Source organism: Phacochoerus africanus, chromosome 3, assembly GCF_016906955.1.
Source record: "Phacochoerus africanus isolate WHEZ1 chromosome 3, ROS_Pafr_v1, whole genome shotgun sequence".
In the NCBI taxonomy this organism is placed as follows: Eukaryota; Metazoa; Chordata; class Mammalia; order Artiodactyla; family Suidae; genus Phacochoerus; species Phacochoerus africanus.
Window position 1 is genome coordinate 136,658,912 of NC_062546.1, and position 19,936 is coordinate 136,678,847.

A 19,936-nucleotide genomic window follows, 5' to 3' on the forward strand; every position below is an offset into this window, starting at 1 on the left:
ATAAGAATATTATTCCCTAGCACTATTAAGCATTTTCAGAAATGCCCTCAGCCTTTCAAATGATTAGGTTTCCAGCTGGCAAATTATTTTTGCAAGAACTGTTCAGTCAGGATGAGCAAACTTTATGCCAAATCTGTGGAAAATGCACCTGCCTTCTTGGTCAGTGAGAAACTGCCCCCCAAATACTCTGAGAAATGCTTGTATTAATTTGTATCATCTTAAATTATGGTGCATTTAGAAAACAAGAAGTTAATTATAAGTGTGGAATAATTTCCTATCTTAGAAAAAAAAAGCATGGTGTGACCAGAGCAGATAGGTATTTTTTCGTCAGAAAAATACCCAGTTCCCAAAATAAGATACTAAGATTTCCAACACAATCTTAGAGACAATGCATCCTTTGAGGGTTAAAATGTTGGGAGAAAGAAACAGCGTAAGTACTTTCAGTAAATGATGTGCCAAATTATATGAACATTTAATATGTGTACTCACTGGGAAGGAATAACATGGACTTGGGCTTAGGGAATTCTGACTTATATAATTATTATAATAGAAACCTGACTAGAAGCTTATTATAACAAAGACCAAAAGAAATCACAATGATGTGTCCATTGGCAGCTCAGACCTAACATCAATTATAACCACAGCTTTCCAGAGTAATCTTGTTTTGCTACTTACCAATCATGCTGGATATCATTTTCCAGCCAAGTTTTACTCATACCAATTTCCCTAGACTAACTGCTCCAAGTCCTTGAAAATGACAGCATCTTTTTCTAATGTTTTATACTCTAAGAAAATAAGAAATGGTTTAAATATTTTATTCAAATTAGGAAAATTTAAAAATGTATTATTTGATTCACAGAATTACAGACACAAATAAGACAGAAAAGAACATTGAATGAAAACCTCTCAACTATTACACTACAGGTGAGGAAATAATGACAGAGACTTAAGTGACTTGCTCAAGGTTACACAGCTATGAAACAGAGAATCCAGGTGGGTAGGTTTTTCACTGTACCAACATGTTGAGCAAAAAAAAAAAAACAAAAAAAAGAACCCATAGGATGAACATTTCTTAGTTAATCCAAACTGCAAAATTAACTGGATAAAGAAGAATTCAAACATAAGGCCTTAGTTCTGATATACTCTAGTATACCTCTTCACATTACCAATGGGCCATGGAATCTATATGGTCATCTTTAAAGTACTGCAAAGTCTAAATCAAAATAAAGATTTCAGCTCAAAGCAAAATATTTTTAATTAAATTTGCCTAAGATGAGACAAAGGCATCAAGACAGATAAAGAATAAATGTTGGCAAAATTATCATATACATTTTCACTGCCAAGTAAAACGTCTCTGGTGAATAAGCAGCCAATTGGATAAGAAAAGAAACTGAAAACCTAAAAATTAAAAACAAAAAGACACACTTCTTTAAAAAAAATACTCTCACTGTAAAATCTGTCACTTCCAAATAAACTATGACTTTTAATGAAATACACTAATAGTTAAATATTGAATACAGTCAGCTATGGAAATAAATGTTACAGTTTCTAGTGTCACCAAAACCATTCAGAAAGCACAGTGCCAAAATGTATTTGGTACTTTCTTTTTCTATACAACAGATGTGATTCTTTAAGGATTTCAATATATTGTTCTTGGGGTATTTGCAAGTTAGCTTAGTATATTCAGTTTTACTTAAATGCTACATACATTGCATGGTGTATTTATTACCATATAAAATACAATGCTGCAAGTTAGGAATAGAAATAAATTTTACAAAAAACTAATAGGCAAAATATTTTCACACACAGGACTAACTGCATTAATAATTAACAGGAAGAGTTTTTTTTTTTTTTTCCCGCAAGGGAATTTAATGGAAAGTTTTTCTTAAGCAAGTAAGCAGAAATTCAATACAAATGGGTAGAAAACAAGAAGATAATAAATTGGTGCCATATGTTTAAGTAGTAAGACAATTATATAGTCCATTCAACAATGAAGATGGATGCATTATGAATTATAGTGAAACAAAGAAACGGCTCCTTAGTAAACAAATGTAAAACATAATAGCTAGCAGATTGCCTATTGAACTAAAGGCAAAGAGGCCTGAAGTTACAGTAGAAGGAAAAACAGAAAGAAAAGGCTTCAATACAGTCTCTAAATCACAATGCCCTGAAATTGAGACCAGACTGCTTTCACATGGAGCTTTTTTTACTACAGGGATGTTCTAGCCCAGCTTTTTTTTCTCCCTAGTCTAATTTCAATAATCTATTCTTTAATCACCTATAGCCTCAATGAATTAGTCTCTCTCAGGATATGTAATGAAAATTTCTAACACATTAATAAACACAGTAACAGGAAGGAAAAAAACAGCAAGAAAAAGAAAAAAAAGCAAAAGTCACATACCCTTTTCTGTAGAACTATTGGCGTTATTGCAGGCAGAGTGACTCTTCTTGCACTCAAACTCATGCCTGCTCTTAGAATGATCCCCTCTCGGAGATCATGGATGAAATGAAAGAAATCTTTTACAGTTAGTCCTTGGGAATCTCGGGGCTCAGTGCGAAGAGACTACTAGTAAAGTAATAAATGTCACTCTGCTTATGTGATTCCAATCTACCCAAAGCCAATTAAGGATGGCTGTGGGACAGGACAAGGCAGTGACCAATCAAAGCCCAGAAAACTCCGCCTTTGTCCTTGGAAACACATTCTGATACTTTTGTTTATGATATTTAAAGAACCAGATTAACAGGCATCTAGTTCACTTAACTTTTTTTCCAAAACAGTGCAATTCAATGCCATTCTTTGTTGACTAGGCAGTTACGTCTTTACTAAAACATTTCAACATATGGCAGATAAGAAACTGTTTACATTGGTCTATTTAAAGAGTATAAATATGCAGATGCACTAAATTTACTTATGCTACTCGTAAAATTGATAAATGGGTAGATTGAAACAAAGTTTATAAGGCACAAAAAATAATCCTCAGTTTAGAACTTGTCCAAAAGTATTAAGTTATAATAAAAGGATTTCAATACGCATTTATGCACTTCATCTCCTAAACAGTTAAAATTTTATATTATGGGCTTTTCAGCTATCCTTGAAGTCACACGCCTAAATATTCTTCTTAAATATTACTTTAACAAATCAACCTAAATAAAAACGTTAAATATAAAGGACGCCTTAAACTATAATACATGAATTGCAAGTGGTTATGTTTTTAAAAAGCACAGATCTGTGTAACTGAGCATATTTCATTCAATTCAAAGCATTTAAAAAATAACATGCTTAAGGAATACTCAAAATTTTAACAACCATTTTGCCTTTTTTTCTTACAGTACCTAAAAATTGTATTCTAACACTTTTGAGGGTTGGAGAAGGGTCCATTTCTGGTTTAAATTTTCAGTAAGGTCTATCAAGTGAAACACTCAAAAATGATAAAAGTATTTCAATATTAAATAAAACTAATCTGAGTTTTTATAATTATAAACCCCTCCTGGACTGACATCTTAATAAGGACATACTCAAGTACTCTTTGACCAGAGCACAGAGAATGACCCACTGCATCTGGCATGAGGGGAACTCCTCGTCACTTTCTCAAACACAACGTGGTTGTTGCGGTAACAAGATGAAATGGAAGATTCTCAGGGACGGAGACACAAACTTTCCATTTCATTATCTAAACTGCTACTGGGCAGGGTTCACTTGGGTGTGTTTTTATATGTATGGTGATCTCATATTTCTCAAAAGAAAAAGAAACACTACAAACTCTAGGGTTCCCTACTTTGAATTTCAAAACCTACACAGATTCCTCACAATGGCAGCTGGGGCAGGCATTCACTTCATAAAAAAGTCACAGACAGATCTAGTTTTGGGGCATTCATTGGATACTCATCCTATTAGGTTTATCATGGTCTTTTAAAAGAAAACCACCAACAAAAATCTACAAATACTGGGAGGGGAGTCACCATTTGCGAAGTAAAAGATTTTGGGTTAACCTTGAGTCCCTTTTTTTGGCAAGCACACGATGATAACAAAGCCCAAAGTAACGACATAATTTCAAGATCATTACTTATAACTTTTGGCTTTTTCTTCTTTTCTCAATTTCGTTTTTGAATATTAAAAGAAGTATTATCTCTGGTTTCAAAAAGTGCCACCATAATCAAAGCAATTCACTGCACTAAATCATGAGGCAAAATACCCACTATGTACCAGGCGATATGTCAGTCGCTAAGAACATGTTGCTGAGTAAGATAGTTATTGCCTCAGAGTGGAATAGAGATACTCATTATTAAATTAAAAATCATTCTTGGTAGTGGGCTGAGTCTAATTGTGATTAAAAGCCAAGTACTAGGGGTGTACCAAGGTAGAAGAGGTGAGATCATGGCAGGCTTCAAGGAGGAAAGGACATTTGCTTTGAAATGCAATTAGGAGGAAAGAATATGTAGAATTTGATAATGAATGAAGATACAGAGTGAGGTTTTTAAAGCAGACTGTGTGTTTTGAAATCTAGGTGAGTGGGAAGTCAGAGATGCTGTTTTACATCACACTATAATGAATCCTTCAAGTCAAAACAACATCCGACGCCCTTAAAAAACATTGACAGGAGTTCCCATTGTGGGGCAACAGAAAAGAATCTAAGGAGTATCCATGAGGATGAGGGTTGGATCCCTGGCCTCGCTCAGTGGTTCAGGGATCTGGCATTGCCATGAGCTGTGGTGTAGGTCTCAGACCGTGGCTTGGATTCCGCATCGTTGCAGCTGTGTTGTAAGCAGGCAGCTGCAGTTCAATTAGAGCCCTAGCCTTGGAACTTCCATATGCCACAGGTGTGGCCCTAAAAAACAAAACAAAACAAAAAAGAAACAAGAAAAAAAAAACATTGAGAGACAACGAACTGCTGAATTATGATAGGTCATCTCTTTGGAACTCTTGAGAATGAAAGTTCATAAATTTTCAGTGAAAACCATAAGGACAAAATGTGACTTTGTTGCTGAAATGGTCTTTGAAAAAAGCTCATATACACTTCACAGTCAACAGGCTGAAAGACTAATGAGATGACACTCACACTTAATAACATGGGCAGAGTCTCATTTTTCAGTGATCCTTTCCAAGTGTTCTTGTGCTTTATCTTACTTCCTAGTTACTGTAGACACTACCTCAAAACTTAACTTTAGCCTATGCTTTTTAAAAAGCCATTATTATAAATGACTTGCATACTCACTAATCATATCACCTGAGACTTAGTTTCTTCACCTGCCACTAAATGGGGATAAAAGCTATGGCTAGCAGGAGCTCCCTGTGTGGCACCACAGAAATAAATCCAACTAGTATCCATGAGGATAAGGGTTTGATTCCTGGTCTCGCTCAGTGGGTTAAGGATCCAACATTGCCATAAGCTGTCGTGTAGGTCTCAGACGCAGCTCTGATCTGGCATTGCTGTGGCTGTGGTGTAGATCAACGGCTATAGCTCCGATTCGACCTCTAGCCTGGGAACCTCCATATGCCATGGGTTCGGCCCTAAAAAAAAGCTATGAGCAGCAATTTGGATTGCTATGAGGATCAAGGATATTAATTTTGGGTAGGGCCTGGAAGAGCCCAAGGAAGGTGCTGAAAAACACTTCTTGAACTGCTTCTGCAAAGAACTGGGCCTATGCCTTCTCTTGGACTTGATCATTGTTTCCAAAGTTAAATTTTGATATTGCAAGATTACAAACTCAATACAGCATGGTCAATAATGAAATACTATTTCATTAGGATAGCATTGTACATTATTTTGGTTTTTGTTCAATTTTTCACAGAACAAGGGTGAATTCTGCCACTCAAAATATGTATATCAAGGTTTCAATGTGAATTAAGAATAACACAAAACATAACATACAACAATCAATATTATGATGATAACTAATAATATTTAAGTGAGCACCCAAGTATGAGCCAGGCACTGAGCTAATTTTCACTGAATCCTTATGACAACTCTATGAAGAGAGATTTAGCTATTCAACAGATAGGAAACTAAGGCCAGAAGAGCAGACAGCTAAAAATGATCTCAGATATAAGAACATGTTGCAAAAATGCACCCAAGTTCACAAAGTACCTAAGTCAATCAGTCAAGGTGAAAACCACATCTGGTCCTCTCCAAAGCATTCCACAATCCCACTTCACAATAGTCTCTTCTACATTGTACTATATAAATGGAGATAACATTAGCATAAATTGTCATCTTCATACCCTTCTTGTCTCTGATTAACTAAGCATTTGTTTTACTAACTCATTTAATAAATAGGCATTGAGGGTCTTGGTATATGTAAAGTACTATGATATTTGCTATGGGGAAGTCAAAGTTGGTAAGTGCTAATTCCTGTTTACCAAAGGAGGGGACACATGGCAACACAGGTAAACACTTAGTCAAGTCAGTGTACAAGGTGGAATCTGGGCAGAAAAAGAGTATGCCAAATTCTAGGTGCCAAGCCTGACTTTCTTTGTTTTCTTTTCTTTTCTTTTTTTTTTTTTTTGGCCTTGTCCATGGCATGTACAAGTTCCCAGGCCAGGGATCAAACCTGTACCACAGCAGCAACCTGAGCTGTGGCAGTGACAATGCCAGATCCTTAACCTACTGCACTACAAGGAAACTCCTCAAGCCTGACTTTCAAACCCCTTCTCTACTCAATATCAACAAAACCTTCTTAGAGCTCCCCAGAGCATGTTCAATTTCCATGTCTCTGTTCATGATGTTCATTCATTAAAACTCATAAATCTTCAAGGCCCAAGACCAGTTCCACCTCTTCTGGAAGTTTCATTGATCATGCATCCTTCAAGCAACTATCTCTCTTAGAGATTGAGAGGTGGAGAAGGAGTGATAGTCAACAAACACAGTGTGCCTGGTAAGTGTTAGGTACTTTACACATGGTATTTCATTTTAACAATGCTGTAAAGCAGGTGTTATTTCTCCCCATTTAACAGATTCAAACTGTATCTATCTTTTCCAGACTATCTCTTTACCCTTTATCATATACCAGTTTAGTCAAGCTTCAGTTACTGTTTTCTATGTGTAGCACCTATATCATTTGGAATATAGATGCCTTGAAAGTAGGTACACATGTCTAACTTCCCTTTAACCATCACTCTGTCTACCCAAGTGGCTTTACACATTGGGGGACGGGGGTGTAGGGAAAAGGTATAAGGCATAAGAATACTTCTTCTTTTTTTTTTTTTGTCTTTTTGCTATTTCTTGGGCCGCTCCTGTGGCAGATGGAGGTTCCCAGGCTAGGGGTCGGATCAGAGCTGTAGCCACCAGCCTACGCCAGAGCCATAGCAACTCAGGGATCTGAGCCGCGTCTGCAACCTGCCACCACAGCTCACAGCAACGCCGGATCCTTAACCCACTGAGCAAGGCCAGGGATCGAACCCGCAACCTCATGGTTCCTAATCGGATTCGTTTCTGCTGCACCACCTCCGGAGTTCCCGTCGTGGTGCAGCAGAAACGAATCCTACTAGGAACCATGAGGTTGCGGGTTCGATCCCTGGCCTTGCTCAGTGGGTTAAGGATCTGGCGTTGCTGTGAGCTCTGCTGTAGGTCACAGACGCAGCTCAGATATGGTGTTGCTGTGGCTGTGGCGTAGACCAGCAGCTGTAGCTCCAGTTCGACCCCTAGCCTGGGAATCTCCACATGTCATGGGTGCAGCCCTAAAAAGCCAAACAAACAACAAAAAAAGAATTCTTCTTGATTACTGAGTCCTACAAAAATACCTGATTAGCCAACCAACTGACCAGTCTTACACAAAACACAAGTTGTTTTGCCCCCCCATCTCCCCCCGTATATTGTGCTATTGGGCTACGTATCTGAGGTAGCGCACAGCCCATCCAGATTCATTATCTCCCTCAAAGACTGATTAAAATTCAACCCCCTCCATCCCTCCTCCTTCAAAGTTATATCAGTCATTGTTCTGGACTTACACCTTTTTTAAGGACCTACACTTTTCCATTTCTTATTTGTCTTTCTTTGTACATACAAATACATTGCTTCAATAACTAATGAATCCTTTCATAGGCCCTAGTTTTTCTTGTCTAATGAAAATATAATCCTTAAGGGTGGGACCCAGGCTTTCATTTCCTCTGCTGCTCCCAGAACACCTAGCAGGGTACTCTGTGTACACAGTAGGCATTATATTCACTCACAATCAATGTGGAAAGACTAGTCACTCTGGTTACACAGCAGTTAAGCCTCCTTTCTCATCTTAACAATTGCTAGCCTTATGATTTATTCTCAACAAAAGCACATAGTCTTCTTCACAGGATCATTTAGATACTCTTTTGCTATGTGACATGGTTCTATTGGTGGTCAGCAGTGTCAACACTAAATATAACTGTTGTTCTAAGAACACTGGTTTCCGAAATATCTTAAAACTATCAGGTTATAGCATTTAATAGCCATAAATAATCTAGATGTTAGGCATAAACCCGGAACCTCTAGTTCTATCAGCTCATCTTACTCAAAGACTTTTGCTTACCTAGGTGCAGGTGTATGAGATGGCATCAGTCTTTCCACTCAATGATCTTCCTCCAGCCTATTCTTCCCCTTCCACTCTGACGGCTCTTTCCTTCCACCAAGAATGTCTAGGATTTCAACTCTGATAGAAAGTTTCTTTTAAAGAGATGACTGAATGAATTTATTTTTTTTTTAAAGAGATTACTGAATGACATAAGCTTTCATGGTGATAAATATTACCAATCCATAGCTCATTCAAGTATTTTTAAAGTGTTAATGTATTCCACTACTGACACAGTTTCTAGGAGCACTATGTCTACCTACCAAGGAGGTATAATGTATTGTACTATAAGAGGGCAGATGGACACTTAAAAATAATTAACAATAGTGTGTTATGTTCTTTAACTGAATATAAAGTTCTGGAACCATAAAAGAAAAAGAGCTTAATTTCACTGTAAGATAGCAGACAAGTTCCCCAAGTGAACAAAAGATGCAAAAATGAAGGTAATTCCAGGTAATGGAAACATATATGAATCTGGAAAAACATGGGTCAGACAAGAATGGTCATTCTATGTCATGCTGAGTTTGACTCTCATCCTCAAGGGCAGTGATACTTGATAAGATGTGAATTTTACTTCAGTGTGGAATTTTACTTCAGTGTGGAAGACAAACTGTGGAAGGGTGACTAAAAGGAAGGAAAAGAGAAAGAAAGAATGACTCCTAAGTAAGTCCTAGGGAGAAATGGAAATAATTAGAACAGAAAGAAGTCAAGACTTCAAAGATGATAGTAGGATAGAAATACAGGATCAAGTGGCCAAATACATTAACAATTATAAGTAAAATTGCATTTTTCCCTACAATGTGAGTTTGCAACATAAATTATAATTAGCAAAAGTATAGGCTATTAAAACATAAATGTCTTGTCTACACTTTAAATTTTATATACTTTAAGGTCCTCTTAAAAATAGTTAGATCAAGAAAGCAGAGGGAATTCCTGCTGTGGCACAGTGGGTTCCTGCTGTGGCACAGTGGGTTAAGGACCCAGAATTGTCTCCGAGGTAGTGTGAGTTCGATCCCCAGCCCAGTGCAGTGGGTTGGAGTAGGTTGCAGCTGTGGCTCAGGTTCGATTCCTGGCCTGGGACTTCCCTATGCCTTGGGTGTGACTGAAAAAGTGAAAAAAAAAAAAAGCATACAGAAAATAAGCATCTAACTTTCTTCATGCCCTCCTCAACCTTCAAATGACAAGAAGAAGAGGAGGAAAAGAAGAGGTCATTTCCTGCTAAGGAAGAAGAAATCATTTCTTTTTTTAAACCATGTTGGGATATAAGAAAAGTACCTTCAGTAGACCATAGTTAAAAGAATTTCTAGAAGCTAGAAAGTCATTGGGGATTAGATTAATAAAAGTATAAGAAATTACAGCCAGAATTTGTATATAAGAGAAATAATGGTGAAGGCAGATCTGGAGAACTTAGGTTTAAGGGTAGACCTAGAGAAAATGCAAGTTTATTTTAAGTACTATATTAATACATAAAAGAAAAGGAATGCAGAGGCTGAGGCAACTCAGAACTTCCAAACCTTATTATAATATAGCTAAAATCTAATAAATGGTATAGAAGATAAAGTTGAGAAAACTGTCTCCCATAATGTGAAGGAAAACTCAAAAAAAAAAAGAAAAAGAAAAAGAAACCATAGAGGAACAGTCTAGAAGATGAGCTACAGAAAGAAAGAAAAGTCAGACGTTCCCTGAGCTGAATGAAGTTACGAATTTTAAACTAATAGTGCCCACAGATGGTTAAGTAAACTGAATGAAAAAGAACTATGGTAGATAAACAGTGTGAAATATGACAACTTCACAGAGAAAACATAAGATTCCTAACACTTTTTGAGAGAGAAATTGTTGTTTACCTGCACAGTATGAGAATCAGTATGGCATCAGAATATTATCCAATTTCTCACCGACGTCCCTATGATGAGAAAAATCCTTAAAAAAATAATAGAAACTGGAGGACGTCAGATATCCATTTTTTTAGCAACCCCATATCTCTGTAGCAGTGTGAAGTCATTATATCCATAAAAACTTGGAGTTCTCCTCATGGCTCAATGGAAACGAATCCAACTAGCATCCATGAGGACACAGGTTCGATCCCTGGCCTTGCTCAGTGGATAAGGATCCAGCGTTGCCATAAGCTGTGGTGTAGGTCGAAGATGCAGCTTGTATTCTGTGTTGCTGTGGCGTAGGCCAGCAGCTACAGCTCTGATTTGATCCCTAGCCTAGGAACCTCCATATGCCGTGGATGTGGCCCTAAAAAAGAGAAAAGAAAATTTTCACATCTTCCCATTCCCTTTAGCTTAGAAGAATTAAAGACTGGGAAAAAACTTCACACGCAAAAAAGGAAAAGTCTTTTTAACTTAGTTCTTGAACCATGACTGTCTTCCCCATGAACCTCCCATGAATACTTTCCAGGAAAACCCATTGCTTTGATGATGGATAATAAATTGGAGCCATGACTGAATCTGTACAAACATATGATGACTGTGAAGAAAGGAAAAAAGGCACAGGAAAAACAGGTGGCAGATGAGTACTACTTGTAAGAAAAGTACTGTCAAAGAACAGGTAAAATTTAACATCCTACGTTAAACCAAGAATAAAAATTAATGAAGCAAAATCGTATCTGTTCACATACAAAGCAGAAAAATTTAAAAAAGCATGAGAAACACCAAGACAATAAGAGGAGATGAAACATCTGGCAAAGCTTGAGACTTAATTGTTACATATTGAAATCTACAGTAAAATCAAAGTCAAGGTAAGCAGATGACAAATATAGGAATTGTAACCAAAGAAAGAAAAATTTTTAAATTTAAGAAGTATTAGGCTTGTTCCATACTCTGCTGATTTCATCTTATTTCTAAATGCTGGTTTCTGTCTAGATTGTGATTAAGAAGGTAAAATACTTTAGTATACCTTGGGGAAAAGCAATGTAATAAGACCTCTACCTATAGTCTGAAAATAAGAATAGAATTGTCCAGTAAGTTGGTCTATTCTCCCAACATATGGAATTAAGCTACTCATGTAACATTCATTGATAAATTTGTCCATAGCTTAAGAGATATTTAGCACTCCAATAGGAATAACAAGCATGTGTGATATTTTGTAAATATTCATTAGCATATTTCCTAGCTATAAATACAGAAGGTAGAAGTCCATATTGAGTGGTGTAAAAGCTTCAGTTGTAGTGTAACAGTAAGGAAATTTCAAACAAGATTTTAGAAAAAGAGTGACAATTATTACTTCATTCTTTATATTTCTATTGAGGGATATGTACTTTACTATATTCAGTGAATCTCTTCATTCTCTTCTTACAGTCTTTCTTGCCCCTGGAGAAGAATGAGTGAATTACCAAATAGGTAACAATGAGTTAAAAAAAAAAAAAAAACTACATAAATTTAGCTCAAACAACTGGCTCAATCTTGCATATCTTGCCTGCCACATTGACCAGTAAATGGACACTAAGCTCTTTACCCTCACATGACAAACACAGTTGTAACTGAACCCAGGATCTGCCTCTTAAGACAAGACTGAAATGTTATTTCCTTTCTGTAATCTTATTTTCAGACCTGATAAGGTTTGAGGTTGGCTGCTGGTACTCTATCATTCCCTAAAAGATTCTGCAGACCCATGTCACTTAGATATGAGAGTCAAGGTCTATTTTGTTTGAAAAGTGAGTGGGTAGCTGGGAAAGGACTACAAAGTTCAAGCTTTGTTTATGATTTATACTGATTTCCCTATTCCAAATTTACTATTCACACAAAGTTGAAACACTTTTTAAAAATTTTAATGCTTAAAAGAAAATACCTATCGAAAGGTACACTCCCCCCAGAAAAACTCATTTAATTTTATTTATTTTACTTTTTGACTGCACCTGTGACATGTGGAAGCTCCTGGGCCAGGGATCGATCCCAAGTCACAGAAGTGACAATGCTGGATCCTCTACCCACTAAGCCACCAAGGAACTCCAAATGCATTTTAATAGTCAATGGTAAAACACCCTACTTTATTAGATTTGAAATTTAAAGAATCCTCTGGACATCAAAAGACAACGAAAAGCTCTAATAGCTCTGTTGATCTGTTGTAGTATTTCTCCGCAGTAACATTCACCAAATTTCAGTGGACACTACTGCCTTCTAGTTTCTCTACTGGGTGGAGTAATGCCCATGAAATCCTCAGGGAAAGAAAACAGAAAAATAGAAATGAGACTTTTAAATCTAGCAAAAGCCATTGACTGTAAATGCAACAGGCAATGTTCAAAATTTTTGAACATAGTAAAGCACATAAAATCTTATTCCCATGGAACTTCCTTAAGGAATTTACTAGAAGATAAACTACAATCATCCAAGAGATGGCAGGAAAAATGGGAGTAAAAGGACTATAATAAATACCAAAACTAATTAGGGGACTAAATCCCTATGTGATTATATTGCTATAATAAAATATAAGTAATAGAAACCTTAAAAATCCAGAAATGATAAAACAAACATAGAAAGATAAAAGCTTGGAGGAAAAACATGGAATGTTACTGAGATCAAAAGATATTATTTGAAATGGATAAATCACAGGAGAATTTAACTAAATTATTTTATAATGCTAAAATCAGCTGGTAGAAAAGGGAAGAGGAAGAAAAATATTAATTTTATTACTGCTCCTTAGAGGAGATTAATATATAACATTTAAAGAAATAAGAGGCTTAAAGTTTCCATACGTTATAGTCATAATGATAAGAGAAATATAAAACTTTCTACTTGGAAGAACACAATGCTAAGAAGGCAGAACATATTGTAAATTTTTTTCAAAACCTATAAATTTTAACACATAATATAAAATACTGAAACAGTATTAACACCAAACTTTTATGTTATCTCAATAAATGTTAGCCAAATTCACCTACTGAAAGGGAACAAACTTCCCATTTGAATCACAGGGCACAAGCTACTCTATCCTGTGGGAAAGAGACCCCTGTAGCCAAGTGACTGACAAAGTTTGAAAGAAAACCAAGAATGTGGGGGTGGGGATGAAAAGGAAAAAAAGAAGGAGGGAAGGAGAGATGAAGAAAGAATAGAGGGAGGGAGGGAAGGAAAGAATGTGGTAGTCGATAACATGCAAAATTGAACTCAGGACAGAAAAGCATTAACAAGCAATGAAGAAAATGTTAATGCTAAAAGACGTAATTCACAATAAAAAATACTGATTGTGAATATCTAGGTGTCATTTAATATACATTTGTAAAGCATACCTTATAGGATATATAAAGAAAATCAGATAGAAACACATTACTTTTTGGACACACCTATGGCATGCAAAAGTTCCCAGGCCAGGGATCAAACCCATGTCAGAGCAGCAACCTGAGCCACAGCAATGACAGTGCTTTATCCTTAACACAGTAAGCCACCGGAGAACTCCTAGAAACATATTATTAATAGACTATCATCCAACCCTCTCAAACCAAGTATATTAAAAAGTAGATATAAATATGAAAAACATATAGGCTAATGTAAATAATAAAACAGACTTAACTCTTACATATGGAATTCTAAGATTATAGAATTCTAAGTTATCAGAGACTATAACTTTTCTTCAAGAAGAGTTTTAAAAATCCTGGTCATATTTTAAGTTACAGATAAAACCCCAATAAATTTTAATAGTGGCAGGAATGCAAACAACATTTTCTGATCACAATATAATAAAATGAAAAATTACTAATAAAATCTGGAGTTAGGAAAAGTTTTAAGATTTTTCACAAAACTCTTCAAAGAAAAAAATTGAAATTGAAGACTATCTACAAAATATAACAGTAATGAATTTAATGAAAACACTATATGTACATCTTATACTGTTAACATAGTTCTCACACTATAATTCATAGTCTTAAACACGTATCTACGAAAATAAATTCACTAACATCCAAAATTTAGAAAACATCTTTAAGTTAAATCTGAGGAAAGCAGAAAGGAGAAACTTAAACATAAAAGTAGAAATTAAAACTTGGAAAAAGCAAAACAGTAAAACTAATAAATAAGTCCAAGATATTTCTTCAGGGGAAGAAAAATAAAAGAAAACAGGTAGTGAAAAAAATCTAGAGGAGAAAAATGGGAAAGTTACAATACATAAAATAAAAAATAATACCAAAGAGATGAAGAAGCAATTACAAGAATATTAATAAAATACTTTCCCCAATTTTATGCAAATATATAAAATCCAGGAAACAGAAAATTCAAAGACATCAATTACCACAGAAAAAAGAGAGAAAGTTGTCAAAGAGATATTTCCCAAAAAGGTGGGCCAGTTCACCATTTGTTTTATAGAGAAATTCTACATAACCTTTAAGGAACAGATAATGTTTTTGCTATTCAAACTGTTTCAGAGTAAAGAACATGTGTAATTATAATCAAGAAAGTTAGAGCAAGATCAATGAGGGGGGAGTTCCCGTCGTGGCGCAGTGGTTAACGAACCCGACTAGGAACCATGAGGTTGCTTGCGGGTTCGGTCCCTGCCCTTGCTCAGTGGGTTAACGATCTGGCATTGCCCTGAGCTGTGGTGTAGGTTGCAGATGCGGCTCGGATCCCGCGTTGCTGTGGCTCTGGCGTAGGCTGGCGGCTACAGCTCCGATTCGACCCCTAGCCTGGGAATCTCCATATGCCGCGGGAGCGGCCCAAAGAAATAGCAAAAAGATAAAAAAGTAAATAAATAAATAAAATAAATAAAAAGAAAAAGAAAAATAGTTAAAAAAAAAAAAAGATTAATGAGGAATGTCTTTCTAGACCTGATATACCTAACATAATCTAAAAGGGTAGTCATCCAGGTTTTACAAAGGTGCTAGCAGATCCATGTGTACATGTGACAGCTGGTACTGAAAATCAAGGAAGAAAGGATGAAATACTCAGAAAAACTAACTATACCCATTTGAATAGACAAAGGATATAGATACTTTACCTAAACTGATACAATAAAATGGACCCCAAAGTTAGAAAACTAAAGAGGAATTTCTAAAAATTAACTAACCTATATATAGAAAAAAAAAATCAAAGGATGGTTTAATAATCTAGACTTATAATCCATAAAAAATTCAAAAAATTTAGCTCATGAATATGTTTAATGTTTATAGTACAACAGACTCCATATACACAAGGCACAGACTGAGAGAATATGTGTACAACACATTTAAGAGAGGATTAATATTTAGAATATATAAAGAGTTCCTAAAAATTAACAGAAAAAATAAATACATCTCCAGATAAAAATGAATCAAAAGGCAAATATGAACATACTATTCACACACACACACATGTAAAACATATTATACTACTGAATACAAAACATGAAAAAATATTCAATCACATTAATAATAAGAGAAACATATATTAAAATAAGGAACTTTCAATAGTACAGGGAACTACATACAGCATCCTGTAATAAACCATAACGGAAAACAATACTAAAAAGAATAGAAATATGTATAACTGAATCACTTTGCTGTATACCAGAAACTAACACAACATTGTAAATCAACTATACTTTGATAAAAAATAAATAAATAAGGCAGTTTCACTATTGGACAATTTTTTCTTTTTTTTTGCTTTTTAGGGCTGAACCTCAGGCTTCCTCAGGCATATGGAAGTTCCCAGGCTAGGGATTGAATTGGAGCTACAGCTGCCAGCCTGGGCCACAGCCACAGCAACACAGGATCTGAGCCACATTCTGTGACCTACACCACAGCTCAAGGCAACATCAGATCCTTAACCCACTGAGCAAAGTCAGGGATTGGATCTGCATCCTCATGGATCCTAGTCAGGTTTGTTAACTGCTGAGCCATGAAGGGAACTCCCTGGACAAAAATTTAAAATATCAATAATATCAAATGCTGGCACACATGTTAGGAAGAAAGTGGTACCATCAGACATGGATGAAAGTAGAATAAATGGGAATAGGCATTAAGGAAGGAAATTTGGCAGCATCTATAAAAATCTTGAGAAGCCACATCCTTTAATGTAACTCTGCCTTTCCTGGTTCTCTAGACTAACAAGCATAATTTTTTTTTTTTCTTTTTTGGCCATCCTGCAGTTGTGGAGTTCCCGGGCCAGGGATCAGGTCCAAGCTGCAGTTGTGACCTAAGCCACAAGGCCAGATCCCTAACCCACTGTGCTGGGCTGAAGATCAAACCTGCGTCCCAGCACTCCTAAAATGCTACCAATCCTGTTGTGCCAGAGTGGGAACTCCTAGCATAAATATTTAAAAAGATGTCTGGAAGAATACTCTCTGTAGCATTTTTTACAACAGAAACATTTAGAAACAACTGATATATTGACAATAGTTACATATTAATAAAATATATTCAGATTATGGGATAGTAGGTAGCAATTGACAGAACTAAGGTATGGTTTAACAAAAAAAGGCTGTAAAAACATAAAATTTTAAAAATCACAGAACAATAATTTAGTATGACCCCACTGGTGTGGAAACAAAGAAAATACCTACCTATATTTTCATATCTACACATCAGTGTAGCTAAGATCATAAGAAAAACCTAGAAGAATCCCTGCCAAATTTTAACAGTCTTGATCTCTAGAGAGGAAAGTGAGATTGAGGAGAGATGTGATCATGAAGTGGTTATTTTTAATGTACTTACTTTTATAATTTATTTACTATTCATGTAAAAATTAAAATGTAAAAAGCCTTAAGATTACTTAAGTTAAAGGTCAAGTACTTAAAAGTAGAGTTGCCATGAGCTCTGACTGCTCAAATATTGACAAGGGCTACTTAAGGATTCTTAAAATATTCTTCTGAGCAACTGTCTCTGGTATTAGCATTTAATGCATTCTATATGTTACCCATTTCTTTAAAATACATTGTATTTAGGAAGTACAAATTACTTATACACATAGTAAATATTAGAATTGTCTATGAGGTTGTTTGTAACTTAGTAAAATTCCTCTGGTCAAAAGATCATTTAGTACACCTTGAAAACCTCTGTGTACAGAGAGATAATAACAGCTGTGTTCATATTTTTTGTATCCCTGCACCCAGTGGGTTTCCAGCAGGTTCTTATTAACTATTGGTTAAATGAAAGTGTGCTCTAGTTGTTAGGGTGGTACTTTCTTCCCTGAATTCCCTGTCTGTCCCTCTCCCCTCAAGCAAGTGAAACCCACTTCATTTTAAAGAGGAAATAGGAGACATGAGCCACAAAAATATATTTTTACTGCCAAACATAACTGTATTTGCCCATGTTGTAGCTTACCTGTTTCCAATTAAATTAGAAAATGCTCCTTTCTATCCTTTAGATTCTACCCTTTACCTATGCTTTGTCCCTTGTGGCAGGCTTGATAATGCCCCCTTTCCATCAAAAAAAGAAAAAAAAAAAAGTACAAAAAGTCCACGTCCTAATCCCTAGAAGCTACAACTGCATATATATTTGCTTACATGGTAAAAAGGAGATGTGATTAAGTTAAGGATCTTGAGAGATGAAGAGTATCCTGAATTATACAGGGGGTCCCAAGGTATTCACAAGGGTCTTTATAATATGAAGGCAGGGAGGGTGAAAGTCAGAGAAGATGCCAGTGAAACAGAAAAAGATGTCAAAATAGAAGCAGAGGTCAGAGTGATGTGAAACCAAGAACCAAGGGATGCACGCAGCCTCTAGACTCTAGAAAAGGCAAGTAAACAGTCTCCAGAAGGACTAAGTCCCTGCTGACACCATGATTTTGGTCCAAGGAACTGGTCTCAGATTTCTGAAATTGTAAGATATTAAATGTGTGTCATTTGAAGTTACTAAATTTGTTGTCATTTGTTACAGCAATAAGAGGAAACTAATACAGTCCCCTTTCCCTCCAGCTTCTTAGGAGCCCTAAGAAGTTAAGGTCAAGTACTTAAAAGTAGAGTTGCCATGAGCTCTGACTGCTCAAATATTGACAAGGGCTACTTAAGGATTCTTAAAATATTCTTCTGAGCAACTGTCTCTGGTATTGATCCTGATACTCTTTTCTCTCTTTCAGATACTTAACCTTTTCTCAGCCAGATTCCTCACTGGCTTTTTTTTTTTTTTTCCTTTGCTTTGGTTTTTAGAGGCCGAACCTGTGGCTCTAGGAAGTTCCTGAGTAGGCTAGAGGTCAAATCGGAGCTGCAGCTGCCCGTCTACACCACAGCCACAGCAACACAGGATCCAAGCTGTGCCTGTGACCTACACCACAGCTCATGGCAACGCTGGATCCCTAACCCACTGAGGGACGCCGGGGATCAAACCCAAGTCCTCATGGATACTAGTCGGGTTCTTAAACTGCTAAGCCATGACCAGAACTCCCAAAACGGAAGCCTCTAGATTTAAAAACAAAAGACAAAATTTCTCTCCAGCTAAAGTATTTACCTTTTCTTCCTTTTACCAACAAACTTCTTGAAATACAATCTAAGGCTTCTATTCTGAAGGACTTAATCCAACCCTTTTATCAATGATGTCTGTGAAGCTAAGTAAAATAAACATCTTTCATTCTTTCTAACTCCTTTAGTATATGTGAACATTCTTGGCTAGCTTCTCTCTGTTGACTCTCATTTGGCCCCCTCATTCAGTCCAAGGGCTTCAGTCAGCACCGTTAACGCAGATGCTCACAAACTCACATCTCCTGCTCAGATATCTCTGTGAAGCAACAGCCCCATATGTTTAATTGGCTATTTGATATCCCTGTTTGGATGACTCAAATGCATCTTGAACTCAAAAAGTCCAAATCAAACTTACACTATCACCATCTGACACCCAAGCCTGGTCCTCTTCCAGTGTTTCGAGCTCAGTGAATGTACCACCATCCATCCATTCAGGTGCAAATGCAAGGAATTTGGGAGTAATTTTGGATCTGCCTCATGGTTCTACACCTTATATCCATTCTATCATGAAATCCTGCTAATTTTACTTTGCAAGTAACTCCAAAATTACTTGGAGTTAATTTTCATTTCTTTTAGTTCCCAGGAACTAAGTAAAAGCTTCAGATCTCCATGGCCACACACCTCCCCTTCCACACTGCCACTGGAGTAGCTAATAAGAGAACTCAGAACTCTGTGTCCTACTAGATATTTAATTCTTACAGTTTCACAATGACTATCTGAGTCCCTCAAGGCAAATCTCTTATGCCCTTCTCCCTCTTTACATCAGTTAACCCAAGCCCCAAACACCAAACACCAGGTCATCCATCCTCTCCACTTAGGATCAGCACATCACCTATACTTCCCCAACTACTGAGGTCCTTGTACTATACCTCTGGATCACACAATTAATCATGAACAAAATCCCATAAAATTTAACCTCTTCTCTCTCAACTTCTCCTTTATTCTAACCAAACCCTAATTATCACTGAAGATCACGGTTCCACATGTCTCATGGCCCAGAGGTGGCAGTAGTTCTTCTTGTTCCTTACTGCCATTTTTA

The 19,936-nt window shown here is 36.4% G+C and overlaps 1 protein-coding gene across 3 annotated transcripts in view; it reads right to left on the reverse strand.

Moving 5' to 3' along the window:
• GRB14 (growth factor receptor bound protein 14) overlaps positions 1 to 19,936 on the reverse strand; it is a 128,191-nt gene that overhangs the window by 62,808 nt on the left and 45,447 nt on the right. The window contains exon 1 of one of the 3 annotated variants that reach the window (XM_047772753.1): positions 2,402 to 2,620. The exons of the other annotated variants lie outside the window; for them this stretch is intronic. Within the exon in view, the coding sequence (XP_047628709.1) occupies positions 2,402 to 2,464 (63 nt within the window). The 5' untranslated portion in view covers positions 2,465 to 2,620. Of the gene's footprint in view, positions 1 to 2,401; positions 2,621 to 19,936 lie in introns of those variants that run through there. 3 annotated transcript variants of the gene reach the window in all.